Source organism: Amyelois transitella, chromosome Z (genome assembly GCF_032362555.1).
Source record: "Amyelois transitella isolate CPQ chromosome Z, ilAmyTran1.1, whole genome shotgun sequence".
In the NCBI taxonomy this organism is placed as follows: domain Eukaryota; kingdom Metazoa; phylum Arthropoda; class Insecta; order Lepidoptera; family Pyralidae; genus Amyelois; species Amyelois transitella.
Genome location: NC_083535.1, coordinates 8,752,408 through 8,765,472, shown reverse-complemented (window position 1 = coordinate 8,765,472; position 13,065 = coordinate 8,752,408). Strand labels below are relative to the sequence as shown.

At 34.1% G+C, this 13,065-nt stretch overlaps 1 protein-coding gene across 1 annotated transcript in view; it reads right to left on the bottom strand.

Moving 5' to 3' along the window:
• LOC106133816 (gamma-aminobutyric acid receptor subunit beta) overlaps nucleotides 1–5,995 on the bottom strand; it is a 38,821-nt gene extending 32,826 nt beyond the window's left edge. Inside the window, exon 1 of the mRNA XM_060953468.1 lies at nucleotides 5,916–5,995. Coding sequence (XP_060809451.1) covers nucleotides 5,916–5,995 — 80 coding nt within the window. The remainder of the gene's footprint in view (nucleotides 1–5,915) is intronic.
• Between the last annotated feature and the right edge of the window lie 7,070 nt (nucleotides 5,996–13,065).

Here is a 13,065-nt window from a genome sequence, read left to right as displayed (position 1 = left end):
TTCGAAATGTCCCAAAGTAATTCATACAAATTTTGATTTGATTTGTTTATCTCTAAAACGGAAACGCAGAAAATTCATCTTACTCTTTGCCATTTAGTTGGTCGGTTAAGGGTATTCTTGAACTGACTGAAATAATTTTTTTTCTATAATGAACCATATATATCACTACATAGTATAAAACAAAGTCGCCCATTTTGTCTGTAGTCCCTTCGTATGCATAAAACTTTAAAACTACGCAACGGATTTTGATGCGGTTTTCACTAATAGAAAGAGTATTTTCTCCGACAGGTTTTTATATATAATTGAAATACATTGAAACTATATTAGCTGAGTTATAGCGATTTATGTCCAAGAAGTCAGAAAAAAAATCTAATTGAAGATTGCATTTGTGCGTGCGCCGCTTATACCGTTGGATACAAGTAAGAACAATGTATAGCAAAAACATTGGTCTTTATTAGTTCTACAAAAAAGTCCGCGATGACATATATCCAGCTTTTTTATTTAAGTCACAAAAACTACTTTTCTGTATTAAAAAAACATTTAATTCGTTGGGTGATGTTTAACTGGTGATATAACCAATAATACATATATCCTTATCAAAATAAGTAAGTTCATCATCACGAGCATTTAATTTAGATTATTTTTGCAGTTTACAGTGTGTTATTTAGACATATAGTTTAGGAGATATCACGATATTAGTATTGCGGCACGGGCCGGCAGCGGCGGCGGGGGCAGCGTCCCTATAAATAGCGCGTCGGCGGCAGCGGCTCCCCCCCTTTAAAGGCTGTTAGGTTAAAAAAAATCGTAATTTAAGGTAAGATAAGTTCAGAAAAAGAACTTAATAGAATAGGTATCTTTCTTTTGTTTCTAAGTACATATTTAGATATTTTTTTACTGAGGCACAGATGCGAATAATATGGGAGTTAGTGTCATAATGTGTGTGTAATAAGTAGCGGGATACACGCAAACGAAGTTGCGCGGGTCAGCTAGTAGAAAATAAAAATGAAATCTGTTCTTGAAATGACCTCACGCCAGAAATTATTTTCATACACATAATATATCTATATACTCGTAAAACGAAATCATTATTCATTGCGTAAGTAATACATCAATAAAATGTCCAGAATCCCAATGTCGACGGGACTGGAATATGCAAGTAACGAGGAGAAATCAATCGAACCCCCAATCCCTCGGATTGAATGACGCAAGACGGACATCGCAGTAATAGAGATGTATTTTGATGGACATGGGGTGTTTCCATTGGACATCTGAGAATAGTTTTTAACCAAGTTCAAAAGAGAGGGTTATCAAATGTAGTGATGAAATAATTTATTTTTAAGCAATTGTGAGCCGTCATCCGCGGTATGTATTTCTGTGTTATGGTATAAATATGGAGGAGGTTGTCTTACATAAATTTGACGACTATGGTTTTCACTTTTTTGAAAAACGTAAAATAGTTACAATTATTACTATAATGTGTACGCAAGTAAGGGTGGAATTCAATTGAACCCACAATCTCTCGAATTAAATGACGCAAAACGATCTTCGCAGTAGTAGAAATCTATTTTGAAGAACAGGGGGTATTTACATTTGAAGAATAGTTTTAAAAGAAGGTTATCAGTTGGAGTTGGATATGTGTTTCGTGATTTAATGTACGCTGTCACTAACGATACCTAAATATTTTTGGGTTATGGAATAAAGAAAAGAATAAGAAATAAATTGTCATTTATTTCTTTAAAAAATAATTAATCATTACTCATACTGGTTTGTGATTCTTTGGAAGACTGTTATAAAGTCAGTTACTGAATATCTTCTTTTTTTACATTTTTATGCGATTTTGATAATGCTTGTTTTTTTTTTCAAAATATATACCCCCGAGATGGTTATGAAATCCCATCCATGATTATAAAATCATAGAGAGATCAAGGAAATTCAAATTTCATAGCAGTTAGTCTATACAATTTGAATAATTCCATTGTTTGTAATATAATTTCTGAAGCTATAGAGACATTTGCATGAGGCCGTCATCATTTAAAATGGAATGTTAAATCAAAAACAAAGTAAGAAATCAACATCAAAAGAGATTTAATATCGGTTGATGTTTATATTAAAAATGCTATAACATAAACTTTTTTTAAAAGCACTTTTTGCTATTCATTGTATCTATTAAAAATAATCGAATCGCCAAATATTTTCTTTTAAGCGTTTTTTTAACGGCACACGAAAGATTTGAATAATGAAAAAAAAAACAAATGAAAATAACAAATCAGAAACAAAATACAACGCTTTTTTACTGCGAAGTAGATAACTTTATACAGAACAATATCTGTTGGGGTAACTATTAACATTAAAAAAACACTGTTGTGTTATTTCAAATGGGCAGAATAACGTTTGCTATCTGTCTGTTTGTATATTATGTAGTTATTCAATAAAAAAAAATAGGATTTTTTAATATTTTTTTCTAAAGATGAGCAATGTATTCTAATTTTAACTATAACACAGTGTTTAGTCATCGGAATGATTTTTTTTTTGGAAAAATGGAACACATTTTTTTAATTCTTACACAAGGTTACTATAAAGAATAAAGTTATTCTTTAAGCATTAATTCTTACAGATCCTCGGGGTTGTTAAGATCAAAACTCATTAGCCGTTCCATCAAACTTGGTAAATGAAATTACCTTCATCTATTGTGTTAGCCCAACTCCCTTTAGAAAACCACGGCGGATAATAAAAGCTACTTTGTTCATTTAGTTATGAAGATCAAGCATTCCTTGTAATTATTTACTAATAGAGGTTTATCAAAAATCTGCTAACTAATTAGCTCGACACGCACGACTTAACCCAAACCGCTGGTTCTAGTGATTTAAAAATTTAAACTTGAAAGTTACGTACCGAACCTAAAATCTTTTTCAATCCAGCATCATGGTTAAAAGGTGAATCCTGGGCACTTCTACAAAGAGGTAAGAATGTTACCGGTATAATACTAATCCGATAGTAGACCTAGGACTTGTGTCGACGAGGTAAAGCTTCATGAAACAATGGTTCATGAGAAAAAGGCAGAATGTGGCCCTAGAAAGACTTAACTAAGATTCGAGTTGAACAATAATGATATCGTAGTCTGGATAAGTAAAAAAAATAAAAGTCGGAAAGTGGACCTAGAACTAGACTTGTAGACCTATTACTAGAAGAGTGAAGAAACACAGGCTATTTAAATAAAAACATAAATGTCGTACAGTGGATTTGGGATAAGACTCATCTAGGAATCCACCAATAGGAGAGCGAGGATATCGCAGGTAAGTTAACTTAAAAAGCACAAGCGCCTAGAGTTATGAACCTCGAATGCTAAAGAAAAACGATTAAGAATGTTACTGAAAATACATAAAAATGAAGAAATAAGGAGTTACACGAACTTGCTAAAAGGCATAAAAGAAATGACGAGTAATGGACCTAGGACTAGACTCGACTAAGACCACCGTAAGAGTGAGGGAACCAAGGGGTGGTAAAAGTAAAAAGAAAGCCCCTGTGAACCCAGAAACCAAAAATAAAACGACTCTGAATGTAACTGAAATCACGCAAAGAATAATAGATATCTCAATGAGATATCAGACTTATTCAAAAGCATGACATATTAAGGAGAATTAGTCACCAGGCCATCGTCAAAGGAACATTATAATACAACTGAATCCACTCCCGTAAAGTCCCGTATCGCCAATAATCCTGTTAACACGGAAAGCTAATCCAGCTCGGATTATGGTTGTTGCACTAGGTGGAACCGATTCCCGTAATCGCATTACCGTCCGATACGGGAATATTATTCCAGGTAAAACACGTCAGAAACGGAAATATTGTGATTATTCAGTAAAGATAAGACTTCTTTGCTGTAAAAAATCATAGCGTGAGCCAAGCGCCTTCTATTTTCGCGGATATTGTAAAAGTCAATAAAGGGAAAGACGTTAAAATAAGCAACTTTTCATTACCTCCGAATCTCAATTTTAACTTTAGTCTGCGAATAAATTTTTCAAGACCATCAATAATTCAATCTTGTGACTAACAACTCTGTCTTCTCTGTAAATGATAAAGACATTTTTCAAACGTAAATTCAACATGTATTTTTTCGTGTTCTAAATTAATGAATACATTCTGAACCTGAAATGACGCTATCACTTTAAAAATAATGGCTCACTCTGCGGTTCACACCCATGTGACATAATCTGTTAATTAAATTTGACCTTGGTGTGGGCTTAAGGTAATTGCTAGTGACAAGGTTAAAATTTTAATAACAGCAGCAAGTTTTAAAGGCGAGACTTTTTATTTTTACGACAGAAATAAAAAAAAAATTGAATGCTTTAAACATTTTAATTTTATATAAAATTGTTAAGAATGAAACAGAGAAGAAAGAAAAATACAGGTGTAAATAAAATATATATTTTTTAAAAAAAGTATTTTTGATAAATTTTTTTGTTTCAATTATTACTATATTTTTAATAACCTATCAGTAAAATGAAAGTTCAAATCATTCAACTTCATACAAATATTAATAATTGATAATATTTATAATTTGTTTTAAAAGAACCAAAATACCAGTCGAGTGATATCTCTTCGTCTTCAGAGTTACTTCTTAAAAGTAAAAATTGTAGCGCGAATATCTCACCCAACATTGCAATATTTTTTTTTTCATTATTATATTTGAAAACGTTGGATGTCCTTTGCTGGTCAGGTAGTGAAAAAATAACAAGTGTTCCGGCTGCTTAACTTCCCGCGCAGTCTGTAAAAGCCAACCTGTCGCTATCTCCAAGTCTCAATTCAAACATTAAGTCATTCCCATATATGTGGCGAGTCTTGTAACAATTGGCTCTGTCTACCCCGTAATGGAGAGGGACGTACGTCGTAGATGTCCTATCCAAATATTTCTTCTCTTATCAGCATGTTATTATGGCTCTGTCTAGCCCGCACGTCCAGGACCGTCGAACAGGACTTGTCTCGATCTTTCCTGCATCATTATTTCTTATGCCTCACAATCATCAGAAATAATCACGATAAATAACTTTGTGAAAGCATAATATTTAACTTTATTTTTGGAATATTCAACTTAATTTTAATTTCCCGCCATATAAAATGTAGTTTGTAAAATAATAATACATTAAAATAATTCTCTTAAGCAGAAACATTTTAAAACAGCAACTTTTAAAAGTTAATTTTAAAGTTTAAAATCTAACAGAAAGTTTGTCAACTGAAAAATTCTATCAAAACTTGACTCTATGAACTATTTATTATATAAAGCAGATATCTTAGTTACGTATACGCGCAGTAAGTAAGTACCCACGCCGAGATTTTTGGCAACGATTCAGGCGGGCTCGCAGATAACTTCAGAAATGATAGACGAATCTCTGCCAATGAATGCTTTCCCTAGAATCTTGTCGAATCAATAAAAATAGGACCAAACAAAACACCAACACTGCATATTTTACCTTCTAAAAGTTGTTTTCGCTACTTCAAAACTTTTTCGAACAACAACTTTAATTATTTTCTTAAATCCAAAGAAATAATGTTGGTAAACAACATTAAATAAGTGAAAGTAGTAAACTTTAAAGGCAAGGATTATTTAATAAAGCTAGAATTAAAATAAGGCTTGTGACAGCGACGAGTTTCCACCTACTTAATACTTTCGTACGAGTTTTCAATGCCGTAAACACGTGTTGAGCAAAGTGAAAAAAGTTTCCGTATTTCATATTTATGAATGAAAATAGCACAAAATAAACTTTTTATTTGATGTTTAGTAATAAAAGTGGTGATTCCATTTATTATTCGCGGGAAAAATGTAATGTTGTCATATGTCGTAAATCTAATGCACGCCGGTTTAGTGCTGATTTTACGAGCGTAGTAAAGTCACTGTAACAGCGTGAGTTGGTACTTACGCGACATGGTCGGCGTGCGGTAGGAACGCTGCCGCCAGGACTAGCAACAGCGGCGCGCTGCGGGGGCGAGCGCCGCTCATGGCGCGTGCGGTGCGGACATCGGCGCGAGTGTGCCGTCGTGCTCGCGGTCGCCGCCGTCTCCACGGCGGACTGGAAGGCTTTGCCGTTCCCGCCGCGCGGGTACCCGCTGCGCGCCCGCTATCGATCGCGGCAAGCGTGACCCGGGACGGCATCGGCACCGCCTGTCGCTCTAGCTATCGACCGTCGCGCCGTCGCAGCATGCGACGAGTACACCTCCTAATTACAACTACCGGACTCCTTTGCATTAAAACTTCAAACATGCGCGCGACACTGACGTATAAATCTCACTTCGTGACTCCGGCAGCTTTGGCTCCGTAGAAAATTCCTCTTTGATTTTACAAAAGTTTAGTTACAGAACTAAAACTTTTGAATTTCAACAGTAGGAATTGACCGTTGAATATATGAAAGTTTAGTTAAGGTATTAACTTAGAACTTTGTGTTCAATATTTTTTCCAGAAAGTTATTTACTAAATTATCATTAACGACGTGATATATCATATTTTGGAAAAAAATATATATTAAGAAGTAATTTAAATAAATTAAACTTGTATCATCGTATGTACATATCATTTTATCTGGTAATACCTTCGCGAATTTGCATAATACAAATAATTTCACCGCAAATCCGTAGAAATGTTCTTTACATACACATATTGAATACCTTAACAGGTAGGGAACGATTAGCGCTGAATTGTCGGTCTTAAGATTTATAGCGTTAAGTTAAAATTCGCATGAGTGTATAGTAGGCCCGCATGTAGAATTGACCGTGTAATAATAAAGAGGATTCCGTAGCCGAGAATATGTGTACCCATTGAGTTTAAACTTGGAACATCTTTTTATATTTAGAAGAGAAATGCGGACGGTTGGTGTAATTAATTATTGAATTTGATACTTTGTTTTTTTTTTTGCCTTATGTATTAAATCTAAATTTCCAACGCTTTATTCAGAAAGAGTTGTTTGTCTAAAAATCTTAAATTAAGGCCTAGAACATGTGACAAATTTGGGCGCTGTGTCCGTGTGCCGACCACTGCGGCATTCGGTTATAGCATTATTTACTCGCAATGCTACAATTCTGGCCACTTCGCTAATCTCGTTGGAATGTCGAATGCAACCAGTAAATATTTTATTAAATTGAGATATGATATTTAATTTAGCAATAAATTGAAACGTTATTTGATTTCGTGATTTTATTTTGTTTAACGGGATCATCATGGTTATATTGAATAATTAAACTTTGAGAATTTTGTTACTGCCGCGTTTATTTGCTTGCTATTGCAAGATGAGAAAATAGACTGGTTCCTTTTATTTTGTGAGACATTATTATTAACTAAAATAATTTTTAATCTTTGCATAATATGATCATAGATACGATCAAATGAATCTCACACATATTGTTGTATAATATTTGTCTCCTGTTATAAAAGGCTTAAAATTATTACAAATAATTAGTAAATTTTTTTACACTTCCATAACATTATCTCGCCACTACTTTCGAGTGGTTTCTGCTGACTTGGCTTAATTAACGATAGCGGGAAAAGGCTTTTAGAGCCTTCCTTATAATTATGTTGGAGCTAATAGTTAAGTGCCACTTCTACCACGTGTATATCTTGTGTTAGTTGATATACACCACCATGCTACACGTTCTTCTATTAAAATTTAAGATTTGGGTAACGTTAAAATGTTTTAAACTAATAACATATTATTTTGATTTAAGAATTTCGTTTATACTGATTTTGAAATTTCAAGAAATGATAATAATAAAATTAAGTAATAATTGTCAAAGTTATGTAAATGAATAACAGAAAAATTTGATATTGTCTGAAGATGTGTTGAGGGCGCTCATTTTGGGAAATACGTAATAGAAACTTATTTAAGTGTCTTTTTAGTTCCGCCTCCTGCAGTTTAACTTAACATTTTAGCAGTTTACATTCAAACGCTCGGAGTTAGCTAAAGCATAAAGTATTACTTTATCGCATTATAATTAAATGCCTGTACCTTTTTAAAGATAAATTATTGCGTTTACAGTAAGTGTTAAAATCAATTAGGATAAACGTTGATAAATAAGAAAAAAATCAACAAACAAATTTAAAAACGAATTGTGATCGAAAAGAAAAGATTCAATGAAAATTCTGATAAAGAAAAGCTATTGTGTATTAAGAGTTTAATTAGAAGCAATTTGAGAGATCTTAATTAGATCGAAGGATTTATATTTTCTTTTACGGTTAAATACTTTTTACTTATTTTTTTGTGATACTATGCTTGACTTTCCCGTGGCGTCGTTTTCTTGTGGGCTTCAAAGAAAACTTTTTTATGACGCGTGCGTCATCTTATCTGTTTGAAAAATTCAACAAACTTTTTTATATGTAGCTTTCACAGGTTGACTTTTCATTTTATTTTTTGTGATTTGACTTTCCTATAGCTGTTTTCTAGTATGTTTCAAAGAATACTTGCTCAGAAGATGCGTGTGTTGTTTGATAGGCATTGCCTATCAAATTTTGCCTATTAGGCAATTCAGATATTAATTTTGATTGATCTTTTTTTCTGTTTTTAAATTAATTTTTGTGTATAAGATCAATAACGTGTTAAATGTATATTTGTCAAATCTAAATATTAAGTAGATAAATTCTATGGTATATATAATGTTTCTTCTAAATTTTCTAGTTAATATGAGTTACAGCGTTATAAAGATGTGTATTTTGCAATATAACTTAAAATAAATTTTATGTTCAACTATCGTGGTAATTGGAGATGTAGTGTCTGCTAGTAGAAAGTTTTGTGGTATCTTCTCCACGTCTTACCCATAGATATCGAAAGAGGCTATTAAAGGAATAATTATTCAGTTCGCACAACAGTACAGCTTTTACCATAATAATAGATGGCTAAGGTTCCCCTGCAAAGGTTGTTGGGGTCAGACGGGAGTCGTTTCCTGTAAAGCCTGTCTTGATTACGATCTAGCCAAAAGACCAACCGAGATAGACGCCGGGATTATGAAGAAGAATCATCTAAGATTTATCATAATTTTGAACCATAAATTACAATAAATGTCAAAACTAACAGGTCAATCGGTCAACTGGCAAGTAACATTTCAATTACATAAGTGGCGGCGGAGTCAAGCCAGGAAGTGTTTCATTGAATAATACAACTGTTTGGAAACAGCTGCGAAGTACAACAAACATGGCAGTCAATAGCGTGCAAGTTGCATCGGCCGGTCAATCATTCAGCCCACCTGAATGATTGATCTATGTTTCTTACTAACATTCTATCCCAATAATATTACACGTGGACGTAGGGTTGTGTGGATGCATATTAGTTATTCCTTAAAATTTTGTACACGGGTAGAATATAACCTGGAAAATTATATTGAGTACTTTTAACCCTGAAAACTACACACAGCTGCTAGATTCAGAAATTAAAAGTTTTCAAGGTGATTTTTAGTTGCACTAAGGTACGATTTTCTGGTGTTTTTGCGGAAACGCACTACACTACAGACTACATCTTTTCATTTTGCGATGATCCCTACATACTTCCCTCGTATGACCCACATTGATTACACCCTTTATACACACGCGTTGGTAGCAGTGCGTAATAACTCTTGAACTGACCTTTCGCTAGGACGTACCTGATTTGATCAAGTTACGTTCGACTAGGTATTTCCCTCTTTAACGTCCTCACTCACATTCTTCTTGTATATTTAATTAGTAACAAAATTTAAATTGTTTTTTTTCACCCCTCCACATTACCAAATAATCCAAGCATACCTGTTTTCCCAGAAAACGGGAAAAATTCGAAAAACCCGATGTGGCGTATGGATTTATTGCTTTTACGAGTGCTCGCAGTTTTATGCTCGTTTATCGGTAAAGTTCTGACATGTCGGTTCTGTTGCAGTTCGGGAAATGAATGGAATCTGAAAAATAAAAAATGCCTACGCTATCGGGGAAAGAAGTTCATAAAATATTGACTCGGGATATATTCGAGTGCTTAGCAAGATTTTGGTGATCGGGATCTCTAAACCTGACCTTTCGCCAGGAGGTCCCCGAAACTCTAGTCCTAGTATTTACTTAGTCCGTAAAGTTATTTGACAAATTTATTTTAACTAAACAAGAAATATTATTCTTCTACTATAATAAAATAACCTAGTAATCGAAGAGCGTTTAAGTGAACACCTGAGTGCTACTACTATGGCTACTTATTACATAAATAATTCATAGACTTCGATGACGGCTACTATGAATAATAAATTGTTATTACGTATGCAATGCATACCGGCAGACAGTCACGAATACCGTGAGCTTTTATCAATGAAAATATTGTAGAAATTTTTTTAATAGTTCAAATGTCTATGTTTAATTGAATGTTACATCTATGACGTGTAGTATTCTTCAAGTACTTTCAAACAAACAGCTACGAATGAATTTAAAGAATTAAATATAAAATTATAAGAGAGATATTAATTAATCTACGATTACTACACATTCGTCGCCACAGGTGGCAATAATATTTTCATTTTTATATTACGAAAAATTTAAACCGTAAACGAAAGGTTAAAATTGTTCTTATAAAAACGATCTTGATTATGAAAATATTCCGTTAACCGATAAAAGTTAAACGCTAAGTGGAAATATGAATTGAATGCAATCTGATCCATTTCCATTTGTATGTTTTCAGGACTGGGACTCAATTTAATGCAGCTTCCTTCTTCGTCCGCAATATTTCATGGAAATATCAAGCTATTTTCATATCAAGTTACATTTTATTTTCATTTTATTCATGATAGTTTCTGGAATTCATTCTGCTTTGCTAAAATGACTTTATTACTTATAATTTTCTGGACACGGCACGCATCGTCAGAAGGTTTCTTTCTCTGCAAGCCTTACTACCGGTAGCCGTGTGGGTTTCCGGCAAAAAATAAAAGGACCAATCCGTCTCATTCCCATGGATATCGTAAAAGACGACTAAGGCATAGGCTTAAAAACTTGGGATTCTTCTTCAAGGCGATGGGCTATCCACCTGTTCACTATTTGAATCTTAATTCTTTCATTAAGCCAAACAGCTCAACGTGGCTATCAGTTTTTTGAAGACTGCTGGCTCTGTCTACCCCGCAGGGGATATAGACGTGAATATATGTATGTATGTCAATACTATAAAATTGTAACTTAAATAAATTAGTGAAAAAAAATTAATTCCAAGTATCCCACGGTAGCGAAGTCCCGGCGCGCAGCTAGTAAAATTATAATTCCGAAGAATTGTAATAGAACAGAAATAAAATAAATTTACCCCAACAAACCCCAGGCGTTTAATTATATCACCGCTTTCCGTATAAACGACAGATAGAGTGTAAATTTCAAAAGAAATAAATAAACAAAGATGTTGTACGTTTTTCCATTTGTTATTTCTATTTTACTCCCGGGCTTACACCAGTTTTTACTCTAATTTGAAAAATTCATTTGAAATTATAAATGCGAATGGCTGTGAAGATAATGTAGAAGGAAAGTGTAATTATAGACCAAGAAAGAAAAATGAATGGGAAAAGGTGTAATAAACATTGGTTTTTACTCTAGCTAAAGATTTATCAGAGTTCGTTAGGCAAATTGTAAAAAAAAAGTATGCATATAGTTTCGAAATATTATTCGGAAATTTTTCTTGCTATATATAAGGTTGCAATTAAGGAGGTACGGTAAATAAAAAACCGCTACAAAATTAAAACTATGTACAATTCTACTGTATCTAGTCTAGTAGTAAGACATTTTTCTTGAGAACATTTCAGTGTAGTGTAATATGATGTGTAGATTCTTTACGTGTACTTCACAATAAATTCCCGCGGGAATAGGAATACATACATATAGTCAAGTCTATATCTCTTGCGGAATAGACAGAGCCAACGGTCTTGAAAAGACCGAAAGGCCACGTTCAGCTGTATGGCTTAATGATGGAATTGAGATTTAAATAGTGATAGGTTGCTAGCCTCTAGCCTTCAAGAGGAAACCAAAGTTTATAAGCATATCCCTTAGTCGTCATTTACGACATCCATAGGAAACATATGAACTAGTGGGAACTATTCTAAAGTGGCGGAAACCACATGGCACGGGCACGGGCATTATGATGAATTTTCGTTTCACGCGGGCGTCAAAAGGAAAAAGTGACAGGTTGCTAGTCCATCGCCTAAAAAAAGAATCCCAAGTTTGTAAGTCTATCCCTTAGTCGCCTTTTACGACATCCATAGGAAAGAGATGGAGTGGTCCTATTCATTTTGTACTGGTGCCGGGAACCCCTTGGATAATATGGAGTAACATGAAAAATACATACTGTCCTTAAACGTGAATGCGAATGTACTCGCCGAATCCGCGGCCATTACTGACCCTTATACATTCTTAATGGTAATTCATTATTTAGTAGCATGCCACACTGACTGGGGTCATTTTAGTTACAACACGAATACATATTTACAGTTACAGGGTTAACATTCGCGCCATTTTGACACTTTGACATTTAGACGGGTTGTTACTGTCCGAATTCGTTCAATTCGTTCCTTTTAGGTCAGATTATATCTGTGTTGTTAAGATTTATGTGCTATATTAAAATTTTATTTTTTTGTCAACTGTTTCTTTATAAGTGGGCAACTTGTTTAATAAAATAATTAATGATGGAATTGAGATTCAAATAGTGATCCAAAGTTTTGAGCCTAATTTTTTCGACATACATACATACATACATACATATTATCACGTCTATATCCCTTGCGGGGTAGACAGAGCCAACAGTCTTGAAAAGACTGAATGGCCACGTTCAGCTATTTGGCTTAATGATAGAACCGAGATTCAAATAGTGACAGGTTGCTAGCCCATCGCCTAAAAGAGGAATCCTAAGTTTATAAGCCTATCCCTTTTCGACATACATTGGAAATAAATGGAATGGTATTATTCTTTAGTGCCAGGAACCACACGGTACGCTTGCACATACGTCAACATGTGTGCAGCAATATCATGGTCAAACACCGAACAGTTTGGTGCTGCCGCAGGTGTCGTAGCAGACGCTACGGCGAATGTGCTACGCCGTAGCAAAGTGCTACGAT